A 27,049-nucleotide genomic window follows, 5' to 3' on the forward strand; every position below is an offset into this window, starting at 1 on the left:
TGCCGTGGCTTTGCTCAGCGCAGCCAAGCCTGGTGACGCGCAGTTCCTTCTCCAGCGCCTTCGCCTTCTGCTCCGCCCGCACCTTCTGCTCCTTGCAGGGCTCCAGCTGCTCCAGCTGCGCGTCCAGGAGCGAGGCCGAGGCCTCCGTGTCCTGCAGGGCGCTCCTCGCCTCCTGCTCCTTGCCGGTGTACCGCGGGATCAGCCGCTCCCTCTGCGCCTGGATTTGGGCCAGGTCCTGGCGGTTCTGCTCGTTCAGGGTGATGACCATGGCCGGGGGCTCCTGGCTGAGCTTTGCCCCGCAGGACAGGTAAGACTGCCCCTGCTCCTCAGTGTCCCGGCCTTCCTTTTCCAGGCGTTTGTTTCCCTGCAGGAGCTGCTCGGCTCTTCCCAGGTACGTGTCCAGGTGTTGTGTGAGGGTCCTGCGTTCCTCCTGCAGGTACAGTGTCCTCTCCTGGACAGGGTCTTCCGTGTCACTGAGGTGAAGTGTCAGGGATTTGGAGAGAGTGGGGGCACCTCCTTCCAAGGGAGGGAGGGAGGGAAGGAGGGAGGGAGGGAGGGAAGGAAGGAAGGAAGGAAGGAAGGAAGGAAGGAAGGAAGGAAGGAAGGAAGGAAGGAAGGAAGGAAGGAAGGAAGGAAGGAAGGAAGGAAGGAAGGAAGGAAGGAGGGAGGGAGGGAGGGAGGGAAGGAGGGAAGGAGGGAAGGAAGGATCCAGGTCAAGTCATTAGCTGCACCTGGAGCCTGAAATCTGCTGTTTGCTGGCGCTGGCACTGTCCAAGATGTGGTGCTTTGCCAGTGCCAGGAGTTGAGATGCAGCAAATTGCCGGCACCTGCGGAAGGCCTCTCCATCCTTGCCCCCCATTCCTTGTTTTCCCAGCAGTCACGGGGTCTTCTTCCCCCTTGGATTTGGACACCATATCCTGATCAAGTCCTGGGTCCACAGGGGCGGAAGGCTCTGACAGAGCTGGAGTTTCAGATCCCTCCTCCAACCCAGAGCTGGAGTCTGAGAGCCCTCGGCTGCAGCGTCCAGATGTGGAGGCCCATCCCCAGCAGCTCGTGGCCTCTCCTTCCCCCCAGTGCCGCTTCCTCCAGGGCTGAGGAAAGCCGGGCTCTGAGCCTGCAGCACGGTCTGCCCGGGAGGGAGCCGCGAATCTGCTCTGGGGCAGCGCCCAGCGACAGGCAGGGCTGGCCCGGGCCCGAGCCCCACGCAGCCCGAGCTCCAGCGCTCCAGGGAGAGGCCCCCGCGCTCAGCCCTGCATTTGTGGGATGTTCTCCAACACCGGAGCCCGCTCTGACAGGCGGAGCTGCTCAGTGGTTTGTGCAGCGACCCCTGAAAGCTCAGGGCTGCCAAAGGGAGCACCAAAGCAGGTGCCCGAATCCCTGCATCCCAAACCCAGCTGCCACAGCCTCCCCGCATCCCAAGGCCCCAGCTGAGGAACCTCAGCCTCTGGCTCTGCCCCAGGTTGAGCCATTCCAGCCCTGGGTGAGTTTCCCAGGCTCTGCTGCAGTTTCTTGGGGATCTCTCTGCTTACATTTGGATTTCCGAAGTAAAAGGATCATTTCCCAGTTCTGTGGAATTCCTAAGCACAGGCTCAGCTCAGTTCCTCTGGGTCAGGGCTCCGTCCCAGCACCCCCAGTTCCTCTGTGATCCCCCTCACCCCGAATTCCCCTTTGGCTCCATCCCAATCCCGTGGGGCCCACCCTGGAGGGGGCTCGGGCTGAGAGGTGCCAGCCCTGCCACAGACACACACGAGTGACACCAGCCTTTCGCTTTTGTGTTTTTATGTCAACTCCCCAGACACCAGATCCCCGTGCCTGCCCTGGAATGTCCTGGAATGTCCTTTACACACTGGCTACAAAAATCCTGGGAGGCAGAGAGGGGCAGGGCCAGTCCCCGGAGCACAGCTTGGCCAATTCCTTGGAACAGACTTGGGCTGACTCCTTGGACTGGAGCTGGGCCGAGCACTGGGATCAGAGCTGGGCTGATTCCCTGGATCTGAGCTCAGCCAAGCCCGGGGATCAGAGCTGGGCTGATTCCCTGGATCTGAGCTCAGCCAGGCCCTGGGATCAGAGCTGGGCTGATTCCCTGGATCTGAGCTCAGCCAAGCCCGGGGATCAGAGCTGGGCTGATTCCCTGGATCTGAGCTCAGCCAAGCCCGGGGATCAGAGCTGGGCTGATTCCCTGGATCTGAGCTCAGCCAGGCCCTGGGATCAGAGCTGGGCTGATTCCCTGGATCTGAGCTCAGCCAAGCCCGGGGATCAGAGCTGGGCTGATTCCCTGGATCTGAGCTCAGCCAAGCCCGGGGATCAGAGCTGGGCTGATTCCCTGGATCTGAGCTCAGCCAGGCCCTGGGATCAGAGCTGGGCTGATTCCCTGGATCTGAGCACAGCCAGGCCCTGGGATCAGAGCTGGGCTGATTCCCTGGATCTGAGCTCAGCAATGCCCTGGATCAGAGCTGGGCTGATTCCCTGGATCTGAGCTCAGTCAGGCCCTGGGATCAGAGCTGACCAATTCCCTGGGTCCAAGCCCAGCCAAGCTCTGGGATCACAGATGGACCAATTCCCCAGATTCAAACCCAGGGATCAGCTGACCAATGCCCTGGGTCCAGGCTCAGCCAAGCCCTGGGATCAGAGCTGGGCCCATTCCCTGGATTTGAGCTCAGCCAGGCCCTGGGATCAGAGCTGGGCCCGTTCCCAGATCCAGCCCTGGGATCAGAGCTGGGCCCGTTCCCAGATCCAAGCCCTGGGATCAGAGCTGGGCCCATCCCCAGATCCAGCCCTGGGATCAGAGCCGGCCCATCCCCAGATCCCGCCCTGGGATCAGAGCCGGCCCATCCCCAGATCCAGCCCTGGGATCAGAGCCGGCCCATCCCCAGATCCAGCCCTGGGATCAGAGCCGGCCCATCCCCAGATCCAGCCCTGGGATCAGAGCCGGCCCATCCCCAGATCCAGCCCTGGGATCAGAGCCGGCCCATCCCCAGATCCAGCCCTGGGATCAGAGCCGGCCCATCCCCAGATCCAGCCCTGGGATCAGAGCCGGCCCATCCCCAGATCCAGCCCTGGGATCAGAGCCGGCCCATCCCCAGATCCAGCCCTGGGATCAGGGCTGGGCCCATCCCCAGATCCAGCCCTGGGATCAGAGCCGGCCCATCCCCAGATCCAGCCCTGGGATCAGAGCCGGCCCATCCCCAGATCCAGCCCTGGGATCAGAGCCGGCCCATCCCCAGATCCAGCCCTGGGATCAGAGCCGGCCCATCCCCAGATCCAGCCCTGGGATCAGGGCCGGCCCATTCCGTGTCCAGGCTCAGCCCAGCCCAGCCCTGGGGCGCAGTTCATGCCGACAGGTCGCTGTTGTCAAACCTCTCCTGGTCGTAGACCTCGGCCACCACCTTCCTGCCGGCGAACCAGCGCCCGTTGAGCGCCTGGATGGCCTTGTGAGTCTCTGAGGCCATGGAGAACTCCACGAAGATCTTGACGATGATCTCGGCGTCCTCCTCCTCGCCCTGCTTCTCCTGGTAGATGATGACCCTGTTGACGGCCCCGAACTTGCCGCACTCCTCCGTCACCTCTCCCTCCAGGTCGTCGTCGATGTCCTTAGGGTCCACCATGTTCCTCAGCACCATCACCGTGGACTGCAAGGGAAGGGAGGAGGGAATTTGGGGCCTGGAGACGCACAGGACACACCTGGGCACACCCCAATCCCTGGGCTGGCCATTCCAGGGCACTCATGGCTCAGGTTCTCGGGGAGAATTACTGAGTTTCCAGGGCTGTTGGTCCCTGGATCAGAATTCCCCCGGGCTGGGAATGCTGTGTGCCATCCCCTGGGCTTTCCTGGGATACGCCCCGGAAGCACGATGAGCCTCATTCTCCCTGTGCTGCTGCCAGCCAGGGATTTCTGGCCTTTCCTCCACGATTCCATCACCATTCTCTTTGTTCTCCTTCCCTCCCCTCCCAGGACAGCTGAAGGATTCCCCCAGGTGTTCTGGGTGCTCCCAAAAGGACACACACACCTGCACCATGACTGAGCCCCTGGGGATCCCAGATTAGAAGGGACAGAAATTCCAGGAGCTCTCTGGGCAGGCTGTCCTGTGCACCTGGCCCTGGCACACCTGGGCACACCTGAGCCATTCCAGGCTCCATGTGAAAATGTTTCCTGTGGCTGCTCCTCACAGCCCACATCAAGGGCACTTGTGGGCTCGGAATTCCAAACAGTTTGGGATGGAGCATTTTTATTGAAAAAGACGAGTTTTGGGTTTTGGGCCTTTTACATTTTTTAAAAAATTTAAATAAGACTTATTTAGCTCTGCTCAGCTTCTCCCAAGCCAGGCTGTCCCAGGGATTGAATCTTTGGGAAAGGTGGTTGTGGCTGCTGCGGCAGGAGCCCAAAGGTGTGTTTAACCCTTGGGAAGTAGAGGGAACCCCCATTCCTTAGGGAATGCTGCCAGCATTGTCCCCATTAGCAAACGGGGAAGAAATACTGTGGATTCCCCGTCAAAGCTCAGGAAATCTGTCAGGGAACTCCAGCAAAGGAACAAACTGGACGTGCCCAGGCAAGATTGCCAAGTCCCCTGCAAAAATCCAGGAATCCATTGTTCTGTTTAATGTTCTTTGTCCATCCCTCACTCTTGTCCTCCTCCTCCTCACTGCAATTCCCACGAGCTGCTGTTCCATCAACACCTCAGGGTTTCACAGAGTCAGTTAAGGAGGGAAACGACCTCCAAGACCCGAGTCCAGCCCGTGCCCAATGCCCACCTTGTCACCCAAGGGGGCTCCTCCAGGATCCTGGACCCCCCTGTGGAATGTTGTGGGGAAAAGGAAAACACGGGACAGATTGGCCTGTGCCAGTCCCAGTCCCACCCTCCCACCCCAAGGGCCACCAGGGTTTGATTTAGTGACACCAAGGGACAGCGTTTGGTCAGAGGCACAATCAGAGCACGTGCAGGTTGGAAGAGACCTTCAAGGTGGAGCCCAACCCAGCCCTGACGCCTCAACGGGACCACGGCATCCAGTGCCACAGTGGTGGAGCCCAGGGCGCTCCTCTGGGAGGCCACAGACCCCGGCAGAGAGGTCTGGGATCTGTCCTGGGGGGTCTGGGATCTGTCCTGGGGGGTCTGGGATCTGTTCTGGGGCTCTGGGATCTGTTCTGGGGGTCTGGGATCTGTACTGGGGGTCTGGGATCCGTTCTGGGGGCTCTGGGATCTGTTCTGGGATCTGTTCCGGGGGGTCTGGGATCTGTTCTGGGGGTCTGGGATCTGTTCTGGGGCTCTGGGATCTGTCCTGGGGGCTCTGGGATCTGTTCTGGGATCTGTTCCGGGGGCTCTGGGATCCATTCCGGGGGGTTGCAGACCCTGGCTCAGAGCCCAGGAGGACACAGCCTTCAACCTCAGCCCGTGGAAAAAAGCTTCTACCACTGAGAGGAGAGCTACAAGTCGCCGAGGTGTGACAGACAGCGGTGCGGTGTGTCACAGCGTGGAAGATTTGTAGTTTTAGGATTCTTAGTAGGTAGGTGCACGGGGAACAACGCTGCCCTGAGTCCTTGCTGCTTCTCCCCTGGCCTCCATCTCCACATCCAGTCTTGTTTTAAACCCACCCAGGGATGGTGACTCCACCTCCCTGGGCAGACCAGCCCCGTACTTTTACCACCCTTTCTGTGAGAAACTCCTTCCCGACACCCAACCTGCATTTCCCTTGGTGCAGCCTGAGATCGTGTCCTCTCACTCTGTCAGGAGAGAGGGACCAGCCCCAGGTGTCTGTGACCACCAGAGCCTCCCCTGAGCCCTGCAAGGGGAAGATCATGGAAGCCCGGGATGGTTTGGGATGGAGGGGACTCAAAGCCCATCCAGGACAGGGAGGCAGGGACACCTTCCACTATCCCAGGCTGCTCTCCAAGCTCTGGGGACGCTCCAGGGATGGGGCAGCCTCGGCTTCTGTGCCAGGGTCTCCCCACCTCACGGGGAAGGATTCCCTCCCAGTCTCCCGGCCATCCCAGCCCTCTGGCAGGGGGAAGCTGCTGCCGTTTTTGTTTTCATGTCTGCAGGTTCTGGGCTGCCCAGGGATGCAGTTCTGAGCCTCACAGTCAAGTGTCACTCAGCTCTGCACAGAGCAGGGAGACAGAATAAATCCTTTTCCTGCTGAGGGACAATGGTCAGGCCCTAAAGCACAAACAAGGGTGGCTGGAGGGAGGAACAAGGAGGATGGGACCTCACAGCCTGGAGCTGGGACTGGGCAGTTAAACCCCAACGTGCAAGTGGAAAACTTATAAAAATGTGAGACTTTGTGACCGGTCAGCCATCTGGGGACCATTTGGGGACCATTTTGTGTCGTTTGGGACCTTTTTGGGTCCATTTTGTGACCATTTTGTGACCATTTTGGGTCCATTTTGGGTCCGTTTTGTGACCATTTTGTGACCATTCTCCCCCGAGTCCCCCCAAGCTCAGAGGTGCCATGGGGTGTCCCTGAGCCCCCGCAGCTTGTCCCAAGGCTGGGACACACAGGTGGCAGCTGTCACCTGCCCGGCCTCACCTCCTGCTTGCGGAGCAGCTTCTGCATGACCATGTGTCGGGCGCTGCTGCCTGAGATGCTCATGTGCTCCTGCTCGCTCAGCATCTCGGGCCGCTCCGACTCCTGGAACACCTCCTCCTCCTCCTTCTCCTTCTTCACCTCCACCAGCCCCAGCGCCGGTGGGCTGGCCAGGATGGGGTTCACCACCCCCACCTGCGGGATGGTCACCGGGATGGGTGGCCGCGCAGGGGTCACACCTGGAGAGCACAGGGAGGGGAGGCTGGTCAGGGACACCTGGGCGGTGCTGACACCTGGGGAATGGTCAGCGATACCCAGGCCATGGTCAGGGACACCTGGGGGACAGTTAGTGACACCTGGACAATGGTCAGTGACACCTGGGGGACAGTTAGTGACACCTGGACAAGGGTCAGTGACGTCCGGGCAGTGGTCAGTGACACCTGGGAAACACTCAGTGATACCCAGGCCATGGTCAGTACCACTTGGACAACGGTCAGTGACACTTAGGCGGTGGTCAGGGACACCTGGGTGACAGTTGGTGGCACCTGGACAATGGTCAGTGACACTTGGGAGGTGGTCAGGGACACCTGGGTGACAGTAGGTGACACCTGGACAATGGTCAGTGACATCCAGGCAGTGGTCAGTGACACCTGGGAAACACGCAGTGGTACTGAGGCCATGGTCAGTGACACCTGGACAATGGTCAGTGACACTTGGGCAGTAGTCAGGGACACCTGGGTGACAGTCGGTGGCACCTGGGCAGTGGTCAGGGACACCTGGGGGATGGTCAGTGACACCTGGGAAACACGCAGTGGTACTGAGGCCATGGTCAGTGACACCTGGACAATGGTCAGTGACACTTGGGCGGTGGTCAGGGACACCTGGGAAACACTCAGTGGTACCCAGGTCATGGTCAGTGACACCCGGACAATGGTTGGTGACACCTGGGCAGTGGTCAGGGACACCCAGCGCCCATTACCCGGCTTTCCCCACCCCATGCCAGGTGTTCCTGCTGGGAACCCACGGCCTGTCCCACCCACTGGACACCCAAATTAACCCATGAACGGCCGGGTTCCTGCCCAGGCCGGGCCAGGAGCAGATTCCAGCCCCAGGTGGGTCCAGGCACAGAGTCCCACCTGTGGGAAAGGGACACGGATGACAAGGGAAGAGCACACACGGGTGACGAGAGGACAGACACGTGCAGGTGGCAGGAGGAGAAGCACACAGGTGACAAGAGCACACACACATGACAGAAGGAAGAGGACAAACAGGTGACAGAAGGGGACACAGAGGTGCCAGAAGGGGACACACAGAGGTGACAGAAGAGGACACACAGGTGACAGAAGGGGACACACAGAGGTTCCAGAAGGGAACACACACAGGTGACAGAAGAGGACACACAGGTGACAGAAGGGGACACACAGAGGTGCCAGCAGGAAGGAGACACACAGGTGCCAGAAGGGGACACACACACAGGTGCCAGAAGGGGACACACAGGTGCCAGCAGGAAGGGGACACTTCCCAGGGGGAGCACACCCACCTGTGATGACACCTGGGGCCTGAGCAGCCATGACGGCCTGGGGCAGGGCCCCCAGGGGCTGGGCCAGGGTCAGGGCAGGGGACACCAGCCCCGGGGTGGCCAGCGTGCCCAGCACGGCGGCTCCCGCCACGGCTTCCTGCGGGACACACGGAGAACCCCCGGTTATCCCTGCTCCTGCAGAGCTTCCAGCTGCCCCACGCCCGGGAAAACCCAGATATTCCTGTCTTCAGGAGCCCCCAGCACTGCTGGGGAAGGTAAAGGTGTCACCCAGACCAGCAGGGAAAAAAAAAAAAACAACTCTGGGGAACTTTGGAAGGAAAACTCGAATCCCGATAAACACCCCGAGTCCAGGTGCCCAGAATTCCAAGAGCATTCAGTAGGAACAACTTCATGGAAGCCTAAAACACACCCCAGGATCCCAAAGGTTTTGTTGTTGTTGCTTTCCAGGCCTGATTTAATTGCTCCCACCCTTCTCTTCCTTGTGTTCCTGGGGCTCCTGTAATCCCTGATGCAGGAGAACCCAAGGTTTTGTCCCTCTGTTCCCACATTCATGGATCTGTCACCCAAAGCTGCTGCAATATCCCAGTTATCCTCGACATAAATGCCCAAACTTTGGGATCCACCCCATCAGGGCCCACTCCTTTTCCCACTGGAGATGAAGCTCCTGAGGAAGGGGAATGGGAAAAGGGGAATTCCAGGACGGGAATGGGAAAAGGAGAATTCCAGGAGGGAAAAGTGCTGGAACAAACCCACTGGGATTTCTGGCTACACTGGTCACCAGCTGCCCCCACGTCTCACTGAAATGGCAAAAAAACCTTCAAAACTTTCAGAAAACTTCACAAAAAACCCTCCAGAGCCAAAATTCCCTCAGAAAGCTGGGAATGGCACCTGGGAGCTGCTCCAGAGCCCAAAGTTCCCTTTAGAAAGCTGGGAATGGCACCTGGGAGCTGCTCCAGAGCCCAAAGTTCCCTTTAGAAAGCTGGGAATGGCACCTGGGAGCTGCTCCAGAGCCCAAAATTCCCTTTAGAAAGCTGGGAATGGCACCTGGGAGCTGCTCCAGAGCCCAAAATTCCCTTTAGAAAGCTGGGAATGGCACCTCCAGAACCAGAATTCCCATCTCTCCCAGAGTCCACGCTTCTCTCCCCAAGTGATTTTGATCCAAGTAATTCCAGCCATGCCTCAGCTTCCCCCCTCCCCGGACTGCGGAGGTTTCCAGACCCGTGGAATCTTTCCTGGGGCACCTGCAGGTCCCACCTGAGGGGCAGCTCCTCCCACTCCTGCCCCCACCTTTTGTTCAGGGAAAAACGTTCCCCAAAAATTCCCCTTCTGGAGCCTCAGCTCCGCTGCTGCTGCAGCAGCAGGGGCTGCTCTGACCAGCAGTTCCCTGTGCCTCACCTGGGCAGTGCCTGTGCCTCACCTGGGCTGTCCCTGTGCTTCACCTGGGCTGTGCCTGTGCCTCACCTGGGCTGTGCCTGTGCTTCACCTGGGCTGTCCCTGTGCTTCACCTGGGCTGTCCCTGTCTGAGCTGCCCCTGTTCCATCCCCACACCTCACCCGTGCCCCTGTCGCAGCCCCAGGCCTCACCTGTGCCGTGATCTTGGCGGTGGCAGCAGCAGCGGCCACGGCGGCCGCAGGCGGGAGCCCTCCAGGTGTGGCGGGGGTCAGCAGGGGCATGGGCGGGGTCACGGCCTTGCCCACGCGCAGGTACTGACCGCCCAGGTCGAACAGGTTCATGGAGGACACGGCGTCCTGGGAGGACTGCGCCTTCTCGTACTCTGCGGGAGAGACCGGGAATGGGAAATCACTTCTTTTATAAACACAGGGATGGGAAATCGCTTTCCTAAACACAGGAACGGGAAATCGCTTTCCTAAACACAGGAACGGGAAATCGCTTTTCTAAATGCAGGAATGGGAAATCACTTTTCTAAATGCAGGAATGGGAAATCACTTCTTTTATAAATGCAGGGATGGGAAATCGCTTTCCTAAACACAGGAATGGGAAATCGCTTTTCTAAACACAGGAATGGGAAATCGCTTTTCTAAACGCAGGAATGGGAAATCGCTTTCCTAAACACAGGGATGGGAAATCGCTTTCCTAAACACAGGAATGGGAAATCGCTTTTCTAAATGCAGGAATGGGAAATCACATCTCTGAGCACAGAAATGTAAAATCACATTTCTAAACACAAAAACACAGCAGGCCTGACCTGCTCCAAATTTATTCCTACCACCAAAGGAAATCCCCTCCACTAGGGGTGGAAACCCAACCCCAAACCCCCCAGGAACAGAGGACAAACCCCAGCCGTGCCCTGGAAATATAAAATCACCCCCCAGGAGCAGAGCCCGGCCCCGGCCCGCCCGGGCCGTACCAATGAAGCCGTAGCCTTTGTGCTTGCCCGTGGTGGGGTCCCTGGCCAGGGTGCAGGATTTGATCTTGCCAAAGGCCTCGAAGACGCTCTTGATGTCGTCGTCCGACAGGTCCTGGTGCACCGAGGCCACGTAGATGCGGTTGAAGGCTCGGGCCTCCTCGGCCAGCTGGTCAATGATGGGCTGGGCCTGCCCGATGTTGCTGGGCCTCCCCACCTGCGGGGACAGGGATGGGGATGGCGGTGGGAAGGGGCTGGAGCTCCAGGAGAGGCTGGGGGAGCGGCTCAGCCTGGAGAAAAGGGGGTTCGGGGGGACCCTGTGGCTCTGCACAACTCCAGGACAGGAGGGACAGGGGTGGGGATGGAGCTGGGAAGGGCCTGGAGCTCCAGGAGAGGCTGGGGGGAGCTGGGAAAGGGGCTCAGCCTGGAGAAAAGGGGGTTCAGGCTGGAGAAAAGGGGTTCAGCCTGGAGAAAACGGGGTTCAGGCTGGAGAAAAGGAGCTCAGCCTGGAGAAAAGGGGGTTCAGCCTGGAGAAAAGGAGGTTCAGCCTGGAGAAAAGGGGTTCAGCCTGGAGAAAAGGGGCTCAGGGGGGACCTGGTGGCTCTGCACAGCTCCCTGACAGGAGGGGACAGCCAGGGGGGTCAGGTGTCACAAGGGCTGTGGCCCTGATCTTTTTCAGCCCTCTGATGTTCGCATTTTTGTAGCAGAGTTTCTCCCAGGTTTTCACGTAAACTAAATGTAAATGTCCTTGTTTATCATTCCTCTCTTGAGGAGGGAACAATTGATGGACTTGTGCTTTGCCCAGCGGGGTTGGAGAGGTGCTAACCTCCATCCTCCAACCCGTGGTCATTGTCCAAAATCCATATAAATCCACGTAAGAAAATAAACTTCCCTCTTTTTGCCCTGACAACTTGACTGTGTGTGTGTTGTTCATTTTGTGTCCTGCAGAGACAAAGGGAAACAGCCTCGAGCTGGGCCAGGGGAGGGTCAGGCTGGACATCAGCAGGGATTTCCTCAAGGAAAGGGTGGTCAGGGCTTGGAAGGGGCTGCCCCAGGAGGTGCTGGACTCCCCCCCAACCCTGGAGATGTCCAAGGGATGCCTGGATCTGCTCTGGGCTGGGTGACAAGGTCACAGACTGGACCTGATGGGCCAGGAGGGATTTTCCCATGTGGAGAGTTCAATTTTTGTGGGATATGGACAGCCCATGCAGCAGGGCAAGCCAGGTAAGATATGAAGAATCTTCGAGGGAATTCCACGTGCGGGTGGGAAAACCTGGAGGCCACCTCAGGTGGGATTCTCCTTGGAGAGGAAGGACCCAGAGCCACCGTGGGCTCCATGCTGGACACCGAGGTCCACCAGGGCTCCTTCCCCTGTCACAGTGCTGTGGGGAGCATTCCCAGGACAAAAGGGATTTTCAGAGCAGGGATTTCACTCACCTTGATGTTCCTTCCCCCCAGCATGACAGAGTTCATCTGCTCCAGGGCCAGCTGGGCGGCCTCAGGCACCTCGTATTCCACAAAGGCAAAGCCCTGGGATGGGGAGGAGACCATCAGTCACTGCAGCTGTGCCTGTCTGATGCAGCCAAGGCTCCCCAGGGACCAGATTCCCACCACACTGATCCCTGCTCCTGGCCCGAGGAGGTTCCTTGGAGAAGCAGAAAAGGGGCTGCAGAGGTTCCCCCAAGGGCAGCTGTCACACAATTTCTCAGGGGAAAGGGGACAGGATTTATATTTGGAGTGAGATTTGAGCTACCCCAGACTGGGCCTCACATTCAAGGCCTTTGAAGCCTGTGGCACAGTTAGAAATTCCTCATTAAGGTGTTCCCAAGGGGGTTTTTTTAGGTATTAATAAGCACAGTTTGCAGTGTGACTCTTTTCAGCCACCTTAAGGTAAACAGTGTTTGTTTGCATTTTTTCCTATGCTGTGTACCAATGAGAAAAATATTTGTAACTGCAAATTATTTCTAAGTGTGTAAGAACTGCCATGTCAGAGAGGATAAACACGTGAGGATCGTATCGGTCCCAGCGTGTGCTTTGCTCCAGTCCAGCTTCCCAGTATTTTAAAGAGTTCCCTGCTTCAGGCATCTGATTCTGGAGCCTCCCAGACTCTGCAAAACCCCGCCCTAAGCAGATCAGGGAGCTGCCCACATTCCCCCCCAGTGCTAAAAGGAGCCTGCTCCTCAGGGATTGAGGCCCTTTTCCCTCCTGGCTGCATCTGGAAAGCCTCGAACAGAGAAGGATGTTCCTTGAGGGCTGGGAATCGCAGAACCATGGCAAGCTTTGGGTTGTAGGGACCTTAGGGCCCATCCAGTTCCACACCTCCCACTGTCCCAGGTTGCTCCAAACCCCATCCAGCCTGACCTTGGACACTTCCAGGGGTGGGGAAGGCACAGCTTCTCTGTGCCAGGGCCTCCCCACTCTCACAGGGAACAATTCCTCCCCAGTATCTCATCCAGAATTCTGCAAAGCTGGTTATTTTGTGTTCAGGCTGAAAGGAACGTCCTGGCAGAAGGACACCACTGGGGCATCACCACCAGCTCTCACTGCCCCCAAGGAATTCCACCCCTTCCCAGGACACTTCCCCTGCTCTTTGCCAGATCAGCAACCCCACAATGGGATGGGACTGTGGAGTCCCTCATGCCATTAAAGGAATTCCCAGCTGCCCTTCCCTGGAAAAGTGAAGATTGGAGATATCCCAGGTGTAAAAGGCGGCTTCTCCCCCTTTGGCTGCTTGCAGACATTGTGCAATCCTCTCTCTGGGTTCGCCAAGTCCATCACCCACACCATGGCACCCCTTGCCCTGTTTCCCAGTTGGTTTTCTGGGGCCTGGTGTCCTGTTCCTCTCTTCCCTGTGGTCACCTGCCCCCTGCTCTGCCCCTGGGACCACCCACAAACCTGAGACCCTAGAGAACTAAGAAAAACCACGTGTTCCCCCTCTCTGGCTGCGGATTTACCTCCAGCACATGGAATAAACACCCGCTGGGAATTGATTTGGGGCTGGGAGCCTTCTGCCTCTCTTGATGAGCCAGCCTGGTAGCGTGTGTGTCTGTGTGAGCTCGAACTGCTGCCTGAGCATTTCTCAGGCAGTTTCTCTGCTGCAGAGGCTGACTGGGGCACGGAAGGGCCGCGTGGCTGCACCCCGAAAAAGACGCACAAAGACCTCAAAGCTCCCACAGGCAAGCCCGGCGGCCCCGTCCACACCTTGTGCTTCATGGTGACCGAGTCCCAGGACATGTCGATGCTCTTGATGGGCCCGAAGGGGGCGAAGGCCTGGCGGATGGTGTCCTCGCCCAGCTCGTAGTAGATGGAGCCCACGTAGACCCGGCACATGATGGCCAGCGCCCGCTGCCTCTGAGCCGCCATCTGTAGCGAGACAAGGACTGGCCGGTCAGCGCCGGGCTGGCCGGGGCCTCCTCCTCCTCCACCTCTTCCTCCTCCCCTCCTGCCTCCCTCTCCCAGGAGCTGGCCCTGGCGGCAGCTCTGGCACGGCCTGGATCAGCAGAAGGGTTTCCCTGCTCGCTGCACAGGGCGCTGGAGCGGATCCGTCCGGCTCGGTCCCGGATAAATTCCGGCTCGGTGCCCGGGGGGCAGACACGTTCCGGCCCCTCTGGCCGGGTTCTCATCTCCAGCCACACCTGCAGGAGGAGGGAATCCCTTCACTCTCGGGCAGCTTCCCCCTCTCCAGGCAGCAAAGGGCTCAGCTCGGGGCTGATCCGGGAGGATCCCTCCCCACTCCCACACCCGCCCCGTCCTCCCCGGCAGCAAAAAGGGGTCTGGGGACCTCCCCCCGCTCCCTCCGGCACCAGAGCCCCCCCCCAGCCCCCGGCAGTCCGAGATCCAGTACTGGGCACCACTTCCACAGCTCAACAGCAAAGCCAAGCGCTCCCGTGGCCCAGTGGGACTCCTGGGAAGCGTGTGGTGCCAGTACTCATCCCTGCCTGGCGGCGCCGGCCGTGCGGCTGCGGCCCCGGCACGCCGAGGGTTTCTGCTACTGCGTCCTAAGCGTCTGCCTGTCCTCGACACAAATCCAGCCACGCCTTACGGCAGGGATCCCAAAGGCAGAGCACAGCATGTCCTTGGTGTCTGTCACCCCCCAGAGCAGCTCTAGAGCTGCTGAGGGACACGGCCATGCCGCGGGGCTCTGGAGGAGTCGCTGCCTGCATGTGAGGGGACGGCTCTGGGGCAGGTGGGACACACCTGGGGCAGGAGGAGGCTGGTGCAGAGCACGTGCAGCAGCAGCAGCAGCAGCAGGTGATGCCTCTGGCCCTGCCCGGCACCACAGCAGGCAGCTCTGAGCACCCCCTTCCCTCCCCAGCACCCCCAGGGCAGAGGGGCTGTGACCAGGAGACGATTTTTTTTGGGGTGCCCTGATGAGCAGAGGAGCCCTGCCAGTGCCTGGGGACCTCTGGGGCACAGGGAAAGCACTCAGGGCCTTCTCAAGGCTGATTTTTGGGGGTGCCCTGACGAGCACAGGAGCTCTGCCTGGGGATGCTGCAGCCCAAAAGGAGGGAGAGCTCAACTGTGACATGGACACAGCCTGTGCCCGAGGGACTCCTGCTCCCCGCTGCACCTGCCCAGGACTGCCACTGGCCACAGGAGGAGACAGCCTGGGAGGGTCTGACCCCTGCCATCCCATAGAGGACACTGCAAACAGGGACAGCTCTCACCCCACACCCTGTCCCTGAGGCGACATTCAACCCCCACCGCTGCTCCTGCGGTGACACCCAGCCCCAAATGCTGCTCCTGCGGTGACACCCAGCCCCCCAGCTGCTGCTCCTGAGGTGACATTAAAGCCCAGCTGCTGCTCCTGAGGTGACACCCAGCTTGCCCCTTGCCTGGCTGAAGGATTTCCCAGCAGGGCTGGGCCGTGGCTCTCTTTACTCTGCAGGCTGTGACCAGCAGGACCATGGCACGTGCGCATGCAGGACAGTGGCTGGGTGCTCTCCCAGGGGCTCCAGCACATTCCCAAGCTTTGGGGCAGGAAAGCCCCTCAGTCTGTATCCATTCAGGGGGTCAGAGCCACCAGCAGTGTCCCCCTGGGGGTCTGCAGGAGGAAATCCCCACCTTGCCCTGCCACAGGACTCTGAAGGAGAGGTGGGGGAAGTGAGGAGGACTCAGGATTTTCAGACAGCACAAGAATTCCTTCCTGGAAAAGGGTGGTCAGGCACTGGAAGAGGCTACCCAAGCAGGTGTGGAGTCCCCCATCCCTGGAGGTGTCCAGGGAACACCTGGACGTGGCACTCAGTGCCCTGGGCTGGGGACAACGTGGGCATTAGGCACAGGTTGAAGACCTTGGAGGTCATTTCCAGCCTCAGTGACCCCGGGATTGTGGAGCTGCAGAAGGCAGAGCTGAGTTGGGCTGTACTCTGGGTGCCTGTGGGTCACCAACAGGAGCATCCAGGTGGGAAATGTGCCCTGGACACACCTGAGTTGAGCACAGGTTGGTGTCAGGGCCTCCTGACTGGACATCCCCCTGCTCTCAGCGGTGATTTCACCGTCCCCTGTGCCTCTTTCCCCTCCTGCAACATGGAAAAGCACCTGAAGCCTCAGGCAGTAGCTGCGCAGTGCTGCTCTGAAGGGATTTGGGAGATTATTTTAGGGACAGGACAAACCCCCACCTCGGGGTGGCTCCTGCAATCAAAGCAGGGGATGCACAACCCTCGCCATGAGCCCCAGTGACGACACAGCGACACCAGGGGACGGGGAAGGGACCTGGGAATCCTACACTGTGACCCGTGGAGGGAGGGCTGAGCCCGTGGGAAGTTTTCACCCGGGCCCTGACACCCAGAGCTCAGGGAGCTCAGGCTGTGCTGTCTCCACACCGGAACTGGGGAATCCTGGCAACAGGAAAAGGGCTGTCTGCACTTTGTGCATTTCCAAACGGGCCCTGGGATGAAGCACCTGCCAAGAACAGGATATCCTGACTGCTCTGGACTGTTCCAGGCTCCTGCTCCTGGGCTGTGACTCCTGAGGGAGGACTGGCTGAGGAAAAGGGGTCACAGCCCGCTGCCCTGGGGTTCACGAGCCATTAAAACTTTCCTGTGCCACCAACTCAGCTGAGAAGAGCGAGCCAAAAAAACGATTTAGGCCAAACTGCTGGAGTTCCACTGCCAGGCGGCAGCTCCAGGGATGGGGGGGAAATGCTGGGCAGGAGGGCTCTGACACCACCCCTGCCAAACCCACACACAGACGGCTGCTCTGCTCCATCCCAAACTTACCCCTGGCCCAGAACACCCGTCCTGGCTCCCCACTGACACACCACCCCCTGCCAGAGGAGGGAGACTGGGGCTTTCACTTCAGTGCCCTTCTCCCTGGAGCTCAGGCTGTGTTTTACACCAGGCACAGATCTCGCACTCCAGCCAAGAGGGAGAGGTATTTACAGATGTGCAAACGAATTTCCAAATGAACCTTTACAGAGGAGTCACAGGACACTCTGTCCAGCACAGGGCAGGAAAAAGGAGAGGACGGATCATGCCAAGTCACATCCATTTGTGGCCTCTGATTTACAGCGGGCACAAAGGGTCACACCCCCACGAGTTTCCTCCGTGGTTCTGTCCCTTCCATCCTGCTCCTGCTGCCCTCGGAACGTGCCACATCGCCCTCGGTCTGCAGCGTGCACAGCAAAGAGAGCCTGAGCCTGGGCTACACCGTGTCCTGCCGACCTCCGGCACCCCGGCCCTCCCCAGCACCGGCCGGCTCTGGGTGCTGGCAGCTTGTTCCACAGCAAGTCTCCCCTCGGTGAGTTTACCTTGGCCGTTAGTTTGAGGTCGGGACCTCAGAACTGCAGTAGCATCCCTAGAAATGCAGCTCCCACAATCTCACGGGCTGGTGGAAATCTAAAGCTGTCTTTTTGCCCCCGAGTGAGTGGCAGTGTCCCCGCAGACTGGCACAGCCTGGGGGTCTTCTCGGGGCAGTGACACCTCGCTCTGCTCCTGGGCGTGTCCAGTACAGGTGGGGATGTGGGAGGGCTGTGCTGGGCGCGGACAAGAGCACTGGCACCACTACGAACGTCCCCAACGCTAGGCCCTGACTAAAGACAAGTGCCCCCAGAAGAAGTGAATATGTCTATTGACCGATTGTAAAGGTGAGAGAGGATCTCCAAAGCCCATTGTCACTGCTGCCATCTGAAAGACAGTAAAGACAGAGTTCAGTCTGTTGGAGCTGAGCATACTACGGCTGTTTCGTACAAACTCAAGCAGAGCGGCGGCGCGGGGGCACCTGCGGAGAGGCCTCTCCTTCCTCGGCCCTCACTGCCTGGTCTGTCCCAGGACTGTCCCCGCCGAGTCCGGTCCCACCAGGCCAGGGTGGGCTTTGTGCTGCTGCCGCTGCCTCGGGAAAGCAGGGGTGGGATCCCAGGGGGGGCGCTCGAGGCAACAGGAAAATCTCTGCGACCGCTGATCGTCGGTTCAACCCCCAGCATTTAAAAGGAGCCCCCTCCAAACTAGAGCAGACCCTCAGAACCAGGCACAGCCCCCAAACAGCCTCAGCTGCCGGGCGGGGAGAGCACATCCACGGGGATCCCTCAGGCAAAGCCCTTTGTTTTGGGCTCCCTGACTTGGAGTGAAGGCAGTGAGACGCGTTCCAGAATCCTCTGAAGGAGGGGAGGGCAAACCCCAGTTAAGGGTTCTCCCCGGAGGGGCATTCCAGCACAAGCAGGAACAGCCAAGAGAACTTGCCCAAAACTGAGTGTACCTGGGTGCAGGGGAGGCAAACGGGGCAGCACTGGGACACGGGGACCCTGTCTGAGGCAGAGGAGATAGTGACAGGACACTGCTCCCAGGATCCCTTCTGCCTTCACCACCTCCACCGTGGCTCAGGAGCAAAACCCACGGCAAAGCTCTTTTGGCTTCTCGTGTCTCGAGAAGGGACGTCTAACAGGATGGGGAGTTTTTTAACCGTTTCCTCTGGGAGCAAAACGAGATCTGGGGGCAATTTGTGAGGTCAGTGAGGGTGAGGCCTGGGAGAGCTGCAGGCTCAGGGCTGTGCTCTGGTTCCGAGGGCCCGGAGAACTCCACCGTGTCGGGGGCAGCACGAGGCAGAGCGAGCGGCCCGCAGTGGGGGTCTCACCTGGAGGTTGGTGAGCTGCTGCTGCTGGTGGGCGATGGTTTGCTTCACCAGCACGCTCTTGATGCTCTGCTCCATGGCGTACTTCTTGGCCTGCAAGGCAAACAGGGGCTGTAGGGGCAGCGCGACACGGCGGGGCAGGGAACGACGCCTGGCTCCGCACCGCAGCTCCCAGAACCTTCCAGTCTCCATCCCTAAGCAGCAGGGCACTGCCCCCACAGCTCCCCAGCACCTCGAGGCCCTGGGGCACAGCAGGACGTGGCCAGGGGCAGCCCAGGGAAGCAGCATGCACCGGGAGCTCGGCATTCCCCTGTCCCGCCCTCGCGTCCCCTTACCTGCAGGGCCCGGGGCGGGGCACGGCCTCCTCCAGTCCCCTCCTCACGGGGAGCGTCTGCACAGACAGCTGCTACAGCAGGGAAGGGGCTGCACCTGCCCCTGGCCCCCCTGGCCTGGCCCGGCCCCTCCCAGCACAGCCAGCTCTGCATCTGTTCCCAGAACACACCAGCTCTTCCCTGGCCCTGCTCCCTAAACGCCTCAGCTCACCTCTGACTGTCCCAGTTCACCTGTGACTGCCCCAAGTTCACCTGTGACTGCTCCCTGACTGCCTCAGTTCACCTCTGGCTGCCCCAGTTCACCTGTGACTGCCCCAGTTCACCTCTGAGTGCTCCCTGACTGCCCCAGTTCACCTCTGGCTTCTACCTGAATGCTCAGTTCACCTCTGGCTGCCCCAGTTCACCTGTGACTGCTCCCTGAACACCCCATTTCACCTCTGGCTGCCCCAGTTTGCCCCAGTTCACCTCTGAGTGCTCCCTGAACACCCCAGTTCACCCCTGACTGCCCCAGTTCACCTCTGAGTGCCCCAGTTCACCTCTGAGTGCTCTCTGAACACCCCAGTTCACCCCTGACTGCTCCCTGAATGCCCCAGTTCACCTCTGGCTGCCCCAGTTCACCTCTGGCTCTGCTCACTCCAGGCTCCTCTGGGGTTTCTCTCAGCCCTCTCCCAATCTGGCAAAGCCAAACCTGCAAACCTGGTCACCAGAGCTGTGCAGGTTCCCCAGGGGACACACACACAGCCCCCCCTGGGCACCAGGTCCCCGTGGCTGCGTTTGGGAGCTGCCAGGGAATGGCAGGATCGGACCCAGGGGTTTGGGGCGTGTGCTTTGGGAACCTGGGAATGGACAAGGGGGTTTCTGTCCAGTGCCTCCAGAGGGAGTGAGGGAGGAGCCACCACCACACACAGGGGGACAGCTGTGACAGCACAGGGACATCCACACAGAGCCTCCCGAGGGCAGAGATTCCTGTCCCTGTCACCCCGAGGACAGAGCACCCTGTCACCCCGAGGGCAGAGCTCCGTGCTCCTGTCACCCTAAGGGCAGAGCTCCCTGTCCCTGTCACCCCGAGGACAGAGCTCCGTGTCCCTGTCACCCCGAGGGCAGAGCACCCTGTCACCCCGAGGATAGAGCTCCGTGTCCCTGTCACCCCGAGGGCAGAGATCCCTGTCCCTGTCACCCCGAGGGCAGAGCTCCGTGTCCCTGTCACCCCGAGGACAGAGCTCCGTGTCCCTGTCACCCCAAGGGCAGAGCTCCCTGTCCCTGTCACCCCGAGGACAGAGCTCCGTGTCCCTGTCACCCCGAGGACAGAGCTCCGTGTCCCTGTCACCCCGAGGGCAGAGATCCCTGTCCCTGTCACCCCGAGGGCAGAGCACCCTGTCACCCCGAGGGCAGAGCTCCGTGCTCCTGTCACCCTAAGGGCAGAGCTCCCTGTCCCTGTCACCCCGAGGACAGAGCTCCGTGTCCCTGTCACCCCGAGGGCAGAGCTCCCTGTCCCTGTCACCCCGAGGGCAGAGCTCCGTGTCCCTGTCACCCCGAGGACAGAGCTCCGTGTCCCTGTCACCCCGAGGACAGAGCTCCGTGTCACCCTGAGGACAGATCTCCATGTCCCTGTCACCCCGAGGACAGAGCTCCCTGTCCCTGTCACTCTGAGGACAGGGATATTCTGGGATGTGCTCTGGTGTGGACAGGGACAAATCCCAATTCCAGCCCCCGTGGAGCAGGGACAGGGATATTCTGGGATGTGCTCTGGTGTGGACAGGGACAAATCCCAATTCCAGCCCTCATGGAGCAGCAGCTGCTCCTCAGTGACTCTGCGGCCCCACGCCCCAGCTCAGAATTCCCATCTGACTGAGGACAGCGTTTTCCTGAACTGATTCCCTTTTTAAATTAACCCCAACAGCAACTCCCCATCCTGCTCCCAAAACCATCCATGAACTCCAAACCAAACCAGGAGATTCCTGGCCCCAAATGTACCTGTGGGACCCTCCAGCAGGGCCACGACCCCGGAGATGTGCCGGGGAGTTCCCAGCAGAGGCTGAGGCTCATCGAAAACACCAACACCGCTGCCCAAACAGCGAATTCCCGGTGTTCACTCACCTTCTGGAGAGCTTCCTGCTGCTCTGGGGTGAGAGGGGGCAGCCCCAGCTTTGCTGCCGTGCTTTGCCCGTTCTCCATCTTGATGGACTCCGTCCCCTGGGGAGACAGAAAGCGCTCAGGGAAAACTTCCCAGCAGGAGTGACCTGTCCCTCCCTTCCCACAAAACCAAAGCAGAACAGGACAGTTGGGTGAAAAACCCTTCCTGAGCTGTATGTCAGGAAAAGCAGTTCACATCTCTGCCGTTCCCGGCAGGAAGAGCCATCCCAGCAATTCCACAAACCAAGGGATGTGTTGGACACTTCACAGAGCTCTCCAAGCACGTTTTGTGTTCACAGACCATCGGGTAATCCCCGGTCCCTGCTCGCATCTCCATCGATCTCTCCAACAGATCCACTGTCTGATGTTCACATCAGTGCTCTCCTCCCACTTCTCCATCCCAGCTCTCAAACTCTCATTCCCAAACCGCCCCTGAAACTTTCTCAGATCACAGAATCATGGAATGCTTTGGAGGGACCTTAAAGCTCATCCCATTGCACCTCCTGCCGTGGCAGGGACACCTCCCACCATCCCAGATGTCTCCAAGCCCCGTCCATCCTGGCCTTGGACACTGCTGGGGATCCAGGGGCAGCCACAGCTGCTCTGGACAACCCCACTCTCAAAGGGAAGGATTTCTTCCCAAAATCCCATCTACCCCAGCCCTTTGGCAGTGGGAAGCCATTCCCACTGCTGGGATTCTGGGATTCCAGCCTGCCAATCCCACTGCTGGCACTGGGATTCTGGGATTCCAGCCTGCCAATCCCACTGCTGGGATTCTGGGATTCCAGCCTGCCAATCCCACTGCTGGGATTCTGGGATTCCAGCCTGCCAATCCCACTGCTGGCACTGGGATTCTGGGATTCCAGCCTGCCAATCCCACTGCTGGGATTCTGGGGTTCCAGCCTGCCAATCCCACTGCTGGGATTCTGGCATTCCAGCCTGCCAATCCCACTGCTGGCGCTGGGATTCTGGCATTCCAGCCTGCCAATCCCACTGCTGGCACTGGGATTCTGGCATTCCAGCCTGCCAATCCCACTGCTGGCGCTGGGATTCTGGCATTCCAGCCTGCCAATCCCACTGCTGGCACTGGGATTCTGGGATTCCAGCCTGCCAATCCCACTGCTGGGATTCTGGGGTTCCAGCCTGCCAATCCCACTGCTGGGATTCTGGGGTTCCAGCCTGCCAATCCTACTGCTGGGATTCTGGGATTCCAGCCTGCCAATCCCACTGCTGGCGCTGGGATTCTGGGATTCCAGCCTGCCAATCCCACTGCTGGCACTGGGATTCTGGGATTCCAGCCTGCCAATCCCACTGCTGGCGCTGGGATTCTGGGATTCCAGCCTGCCAATCCCACTGCTGGCGCTGGGATTCTGGGATTCCAGCCTGCCAATCCCACTGCTGGCACTGGGATTCTGGGATTCCAGCCTGCCAATCCCACTGCTGGGATTCTGGGATTCCAGCCTGCCAATCCCACTGCTGGGATTCTGTTCAGAGCAGGAACTTGAAGCTTCTCCTTTACCAAAAGCAAAGCTCCTCCTGGACTGTCACAGAATCCTGGAATGGTTGGGGCTGGAGGGATTTTAAAGCTCATCCCATTCCATGGGCAGGGACACCTCCCACCATCCCAGATTTCTCCCAGCCCTGTCCAGCCTGCCCTTGGACACTTGCAGGGGTCCAGGGGCAGTCACAGCTTCCCTTCCCAGCCCAACCACTCCAGGATCTCTCCTGACCCATCCGAGTGTTATTTCCCAGCAGGGATGAGCCTCGTGGCCCTGTGCAGCCCCCAGTTCCCCGTGGGAGCATTTTCCGGGATCAGGGAAGGCGGAGCAGACACAAAACAAACGCTCCCACCACAGAACCCTGTTCTCCAGGTGTGTGGGCGCTGCCCAGAGCTGCCGGTGTCCCCTTGGCCCCTCCGGAAGCCCCAGGCTGGAATGATGGAATTGCCGAGGCTGGAAAATCCCTCCCAGCCCACCAAGGCCAGCCGTGACCGTGTCCCCAAATGCCACCAACACGGCCCAGAAATGATGAGCCGCTGGTAAAAGAAGATCCCCTCGTCTCCAAGATTTTGATTGCGGAACATATCATTAAGAATTAAATAAAAATTAATAATTATTAAATTAATAAGATAATCAAATAAAATTAATAATTATTAAATAAAAGTAGTACTGATTAAATTAACAAGTTAATAATTTAAAAATCAATAATTTAATAAGTTAATAAATTAATATAAATTAATAATTAATAACAATCAATAGGTATCTATTATTTATTATTTAATATTATTTATTATTTAATAATAATTAGTATTAAATTAATAATTTAATAGTTTATAAACTAATATAAATATATTAATTCTATAATTATAATTAATATATAGCTAATACTTAATAATTACCACACTTAATACATAATTAATAATTACAATATATGATATAGTTATAGAATTAATACATAATTGATAAATAGTTATAATATAGAATTTATAATTAATACAAATAACATAAAGTTATTAAATAAGCTTATAATTATTTATACTATTTATTATGTATTAATTATATACTATATATAATTATATATTATCTATTAATTATATATCATTATATAAGATATATTATATTTATTGATTATATATAATTAATATATGATTAATTGATATTTACAATTAATATATATCAATGATTATCATTACTATATATAATTAATAGATTTAATTAAATTGATAATTAATAAATTAGTTTTCAAAATGAATAAATAATGAATCCAGTAAATTAATTTTAACTCCCCTCCTTGTGCTTTCCCCCCGCCGTGTGTCCCCAGCTGTCCCCTCCCACGTCCCTGCCATGGGACACTGGGGCCCGGAGCTCTCCCCGGGCAATTTCCCAGCCCACAAACGCTTTTTCCCATCTCCTCAGGCTTTAAAACTCCAATTATCCCAGTGCAGGAGCCCTGAGGTGTGCGAGGACAGGAGCGGAGTGCAGGGCTGCCCACTGAACTATCCAAAAGAAAACAGGTCAGGAGCCCAGCCTGCTGGGACTGCTCCAAACCCAGCCCCGCTTTGTATCTGAATTTAATACAATTCACACCTTTACACCACCACAGCTTCCAAAAACTGCTCTGGGACACCCCTGGGATCCTGGAAAAGCTGCACACGGTGCAAACCCACCCCAGCCGCCACCCTCAGAGAGCCCGGAGTGCTGCTCTCCTCCTTCCAGGCACTTTGGGATAAGCCTGCTCCCAGGAAAGGCTCAGCTCCGGCCCTGAGACCTCCTTCCCACATCCCACAACAGCCAGGAGGGAGGAAAGAGACAGAAAAACTGCCAGAGGAAGGAGAACAGGAGATTCTTTGGGAAGAGATAAGCGGGAAGTGGATTCCTGCTGCCATTCCCAGCATGGCTGGGCCCTTGCAGGGGGGTTTGAACTCCCAGAGCTCAGAAACATTCCTGGGAATTCCTTACAGGGCTGAGAGCTCCTCTGATGTATAAACACATTCCTGGGAATTCCTTACAGGGCTGAGGGCTCCTCTGATGTATAAAATCATTCCTGGGAATTCCTCACAGGGCTGAGAGCTCCTCTGATGTATAAAAACATTCCTGGGAATTCCTTACAGGGCTGAGAGCTCCTCTGATGTATAAAATCATTCCTGGGAATTCCTCACAGGGCTGAGAGCTCCTCTGATGTATAAAAACGTTCCTGGGAATTCCTTACAGGGCTGAGAGCTCCTCTCTGAGGTACAAATTCCTGGGAATTCCTTACAGGGCTGAGAGCTCCTCTCTGAAGGAGCATCCCCGATTATTTGGGAGCCAGAAGCAGCAAATCCCTCGGAGATCTGAGGGAACAGGAGTTCCAAAAGGAAGGATGAAGAACATCTCCCCGGCAGGTGAACAGGAACTCTGTTTTTCCAGCTCAGGATTCCTCTGGAGGTGACCTTTGGCACCCCTCCATGGCTTTGGGAACTCCATCCCACACCCCAGGGAATGGTTTGGGGTGGGAAGGGACACAGGACAGGGAATCCTCTGGGAATAGCCTGGGAATTCCCTGCACATCCCTAGGAACTCCCCACACCTGGAATTCCCCGTGCAGGTAAATCCACGGGGATTATCCCCTCACACCTGGAATTCCCCGTGCAGGTAAATGCACGGGGATTATCCCCCACACCCGGAATTCCCTGTGCAGGTAAATCCAGGGGGATTATCCCCCCCACACCCGGAATTCCCCGTGCAGGTAAATCCACGCGGATTATCCCCCACACCTGGAATTCCCCGTGCAGGTAAATCCAGGGGGATTATCCCCTCACACCCGGAATTCCCCGTGAAGGTAAATCCACGGGGATTATCCCCTCACACCCGGAATTCCCCGCGCGGGTAAATCCACGGGGATTATCCCCCACACCTGGAATTCCCCGTGCAGGTAAATCCACGGGGATTATCCCCACACCCGGAATTCCCCGTGCGGGTAAATCCACGGGGATTATCCCCCACACCCGGAATTCCCCGTGCGGGTAAATCCACAGGGATTATCCCCCCACACCTGGAATTCCCCGTGCAGGTAAATCCACGGGGATTATCCCCCACACCCGGAATTCCACCTGCGGGTAAATCCACGGGGATTATCCCCCCACACCTGGAATTCCCCGTGCACGTAAATCCACGGGGATTATCCCCTCACACCTGGAATTCCTCGTGCAGGTTTTTCCGCAGAAAAAATCGGGAATTTTTTCCTTCCCACCCCGTGTGGACTCACAAAGCCAGACCCGCCCCCTCCTTATTCCCATCACCGACCTGGAAAACTCCCTTAATCTCACGGATTAAGGCAGGAAAAACAAAGCGAGAGTTATTTCTACCACAGGAAAAGCATCACCCCGAAATTCCCGTTCCCTGAGCCCCGCAGCCCGGCCGGGAAAGCCCCAAAAGGCCCCAAAAGCCACAAAAAACTCCCAGAAAACGCGATCCGGGCGAGTTTGAGAACGGGAGCCCCAAAAGCAGCATTTCAATGAGTAGATTTAGGAAAGCTGGCCCAAACCCGAGGGGAGTTTAGAACAGGAACCCCAAAACAAGGAGCGCTTAGACCAACGGATTTACAAACACGGAATTCGCCGTTCCCTGAGGGGCGGGAGCTGAGGGCGCCTTCCCCCACAGGGAGAACGCCGGAGCGCAGGAGAGGTGGAGAACGCAGCCCTCGGAGCCCCTCGGCGGCCGCCCCGCTGTCCCAGCCCCGCGAGGAGCCCCGTGAGGAGGAGCCGGCCCCGCCGCCCCCTCGGGCCCATCCGCCCCTCACCAGCGCCATCGTCGTTGTCGCCGCCATCTTGTCCTCCCCCGGCCGCCAGCGCGCGGCTCTCGCGAGAGTTCCGCGGCGCGCGCGGGAAACGGCCGAGAACAGAAAACGTCTCGCGAGATCTCGGCACGGGACGGGAGATGGGTCATGTGACCCGGAGCGGGGGGCAAGATGGCGCCGCCGTGGCCGGAGAGGGGAGACGTGGCGGGCCGGGGGCCCGGGGCTCCAGCTCGGCTGTTCTGGCCCTCAGCGCCTCGGGTCAGTGCTGGGCCGGCAGTGCCCGCGGCCTCGGGGAGGTCCAAAGCTGCCGGTGCCGCGGGCAGGGCTGTAACTGGCCGGGCCCAGGATAAAACCGGCTGAAATGCCGGGATAAACCCGGGTAAACGCGGGTAAACCGGGCTAAACCCGCTAAATCCGGCCGGTACCGGGTGATCCTTGCTCACAGCCCGGGGGGAAAGAGCCGGGGAAGCGCCGCGGGCACCGGGAGGTGCGGGATGTGCCACGGGAGGGCGGAGCGGGAGCGTCCGCTGGGAGCTGCAGGGAAATGTCCCTGTCCCCATCCCGCTGTCCCCATCCCGCTGTCCCCGTCCCCATCCCGCTGGGTGACTTTTAAGGTCTCTCCCAACCCCAAACCATTCCAGAATTCCCTGGAGAGGGATTTGGGACCGAGGATGGAGGGACAGGACACAGGGAAAGGCTCCCCACTGCCACAGGGCGGAGCTGGATGGGATCTTGGGAATAAATCCTTCCTTGGGAGGGGCTGGGCTGGAATTCCCAGAGCAGCTGTGGCCGCCCCTGGATCCCTGGAAGTTTTCCAGGCCAGGC

General features: G+C 58.4%; 1 protein-coding gene across 4 annotated transcripts; it reads right to left on the minus strand.

Moving 5' to 3' along the window:
• Positions 1-1,762: 1,762 nt before the first annotated feature.
• Positions 1,763-26,292, minus strand: PUF60 (poly(U) binding splicing factor 60). 4 transcript variants are annotated; one of them, XM_066201116.1, is made up of 11 exons: positions 26,228-26,292; positions 20,915-21,010; positions 18,489-18,578; positions 17,495-17,545; positions 13,623-13,784; positions 11,859-11,951; positions 10,425-10,638; positions 9,640-9,830; positions 8,057-8,192; positions 6,520-6,755; positions 1,763-3,629 (listed from the first exon to the last, which is right to left on the minus strand). In XM_066201116.1, exons 1-11 carry the CDS (start codon positions 26,252-26,254, stop codon positions 3,330-3,332), a joined length of 1,596 nt encoding a protein of 531 aa, XP_066057213.1. In that variant the 5' UTR covers positions 26,255-26,292; the 3' UTR covers positions 1,763-3,329. The 4 variants fall into 4 exon arrangements, with proteins under 4 accessions (XP_066057213.1, XP_066057301.1, XP_066057383.1 ...); XM_066201204.1 differs by lacking the exon at positions 17,495-17,545; XM_066201286.1 differs by lacking the exons at positions 17,495-17,545; positions 18,489-18,578; positions 20,915-21,010; positions 26,228-26,292 and adding an exon at positions 17,170-17,488.
• Positions 26,293-27,049: the final 757 nt, after the last annotated feature.

The sequence above is a fragment of the Chamaea fasciata genome, unplaced genomic scaffold (genome assembly GCF_029207755.1).
Source record: "Chamaea fasciata isolate MVZ Bird 193981 ecotype frontalis unplaced genomic scaffold, bChaFas1.0.hap1 SCAF_1, whole genome shotgun sequence".
NCBI lineage: Eukaryota > Metazoa > Chordata > Aves > Passeriformes > Sylviidae > Chamaea > Chamaea fasciata.

What these genes read in the sequence shown, in the direction of transcription:
- PUF60 (XM_066201116.1), bottom strand. Translation starts at nt 26,254, where the DNA reads ATGGCGGCGACAACGACGATGGCGCTG. An exon ending in AGCAGGAAGCTCTCCAGAAG is followed by an intron (nt 18,579 to 20,914) that starts GTGAGTGAACAC and finishes TTTGCCTTGCAG; the next exon opens with GCCAAGAAGTACGCCATGGA. An exon ending in CTCTCTCACCTTTACAATCG is followed by an intron (nt 13,785 to 17,494) that starts GTCAATAGACAT and finishes GTCTCGCTACAG; the next exon opens with ATGGCGGCTCAGAGGCAGCG.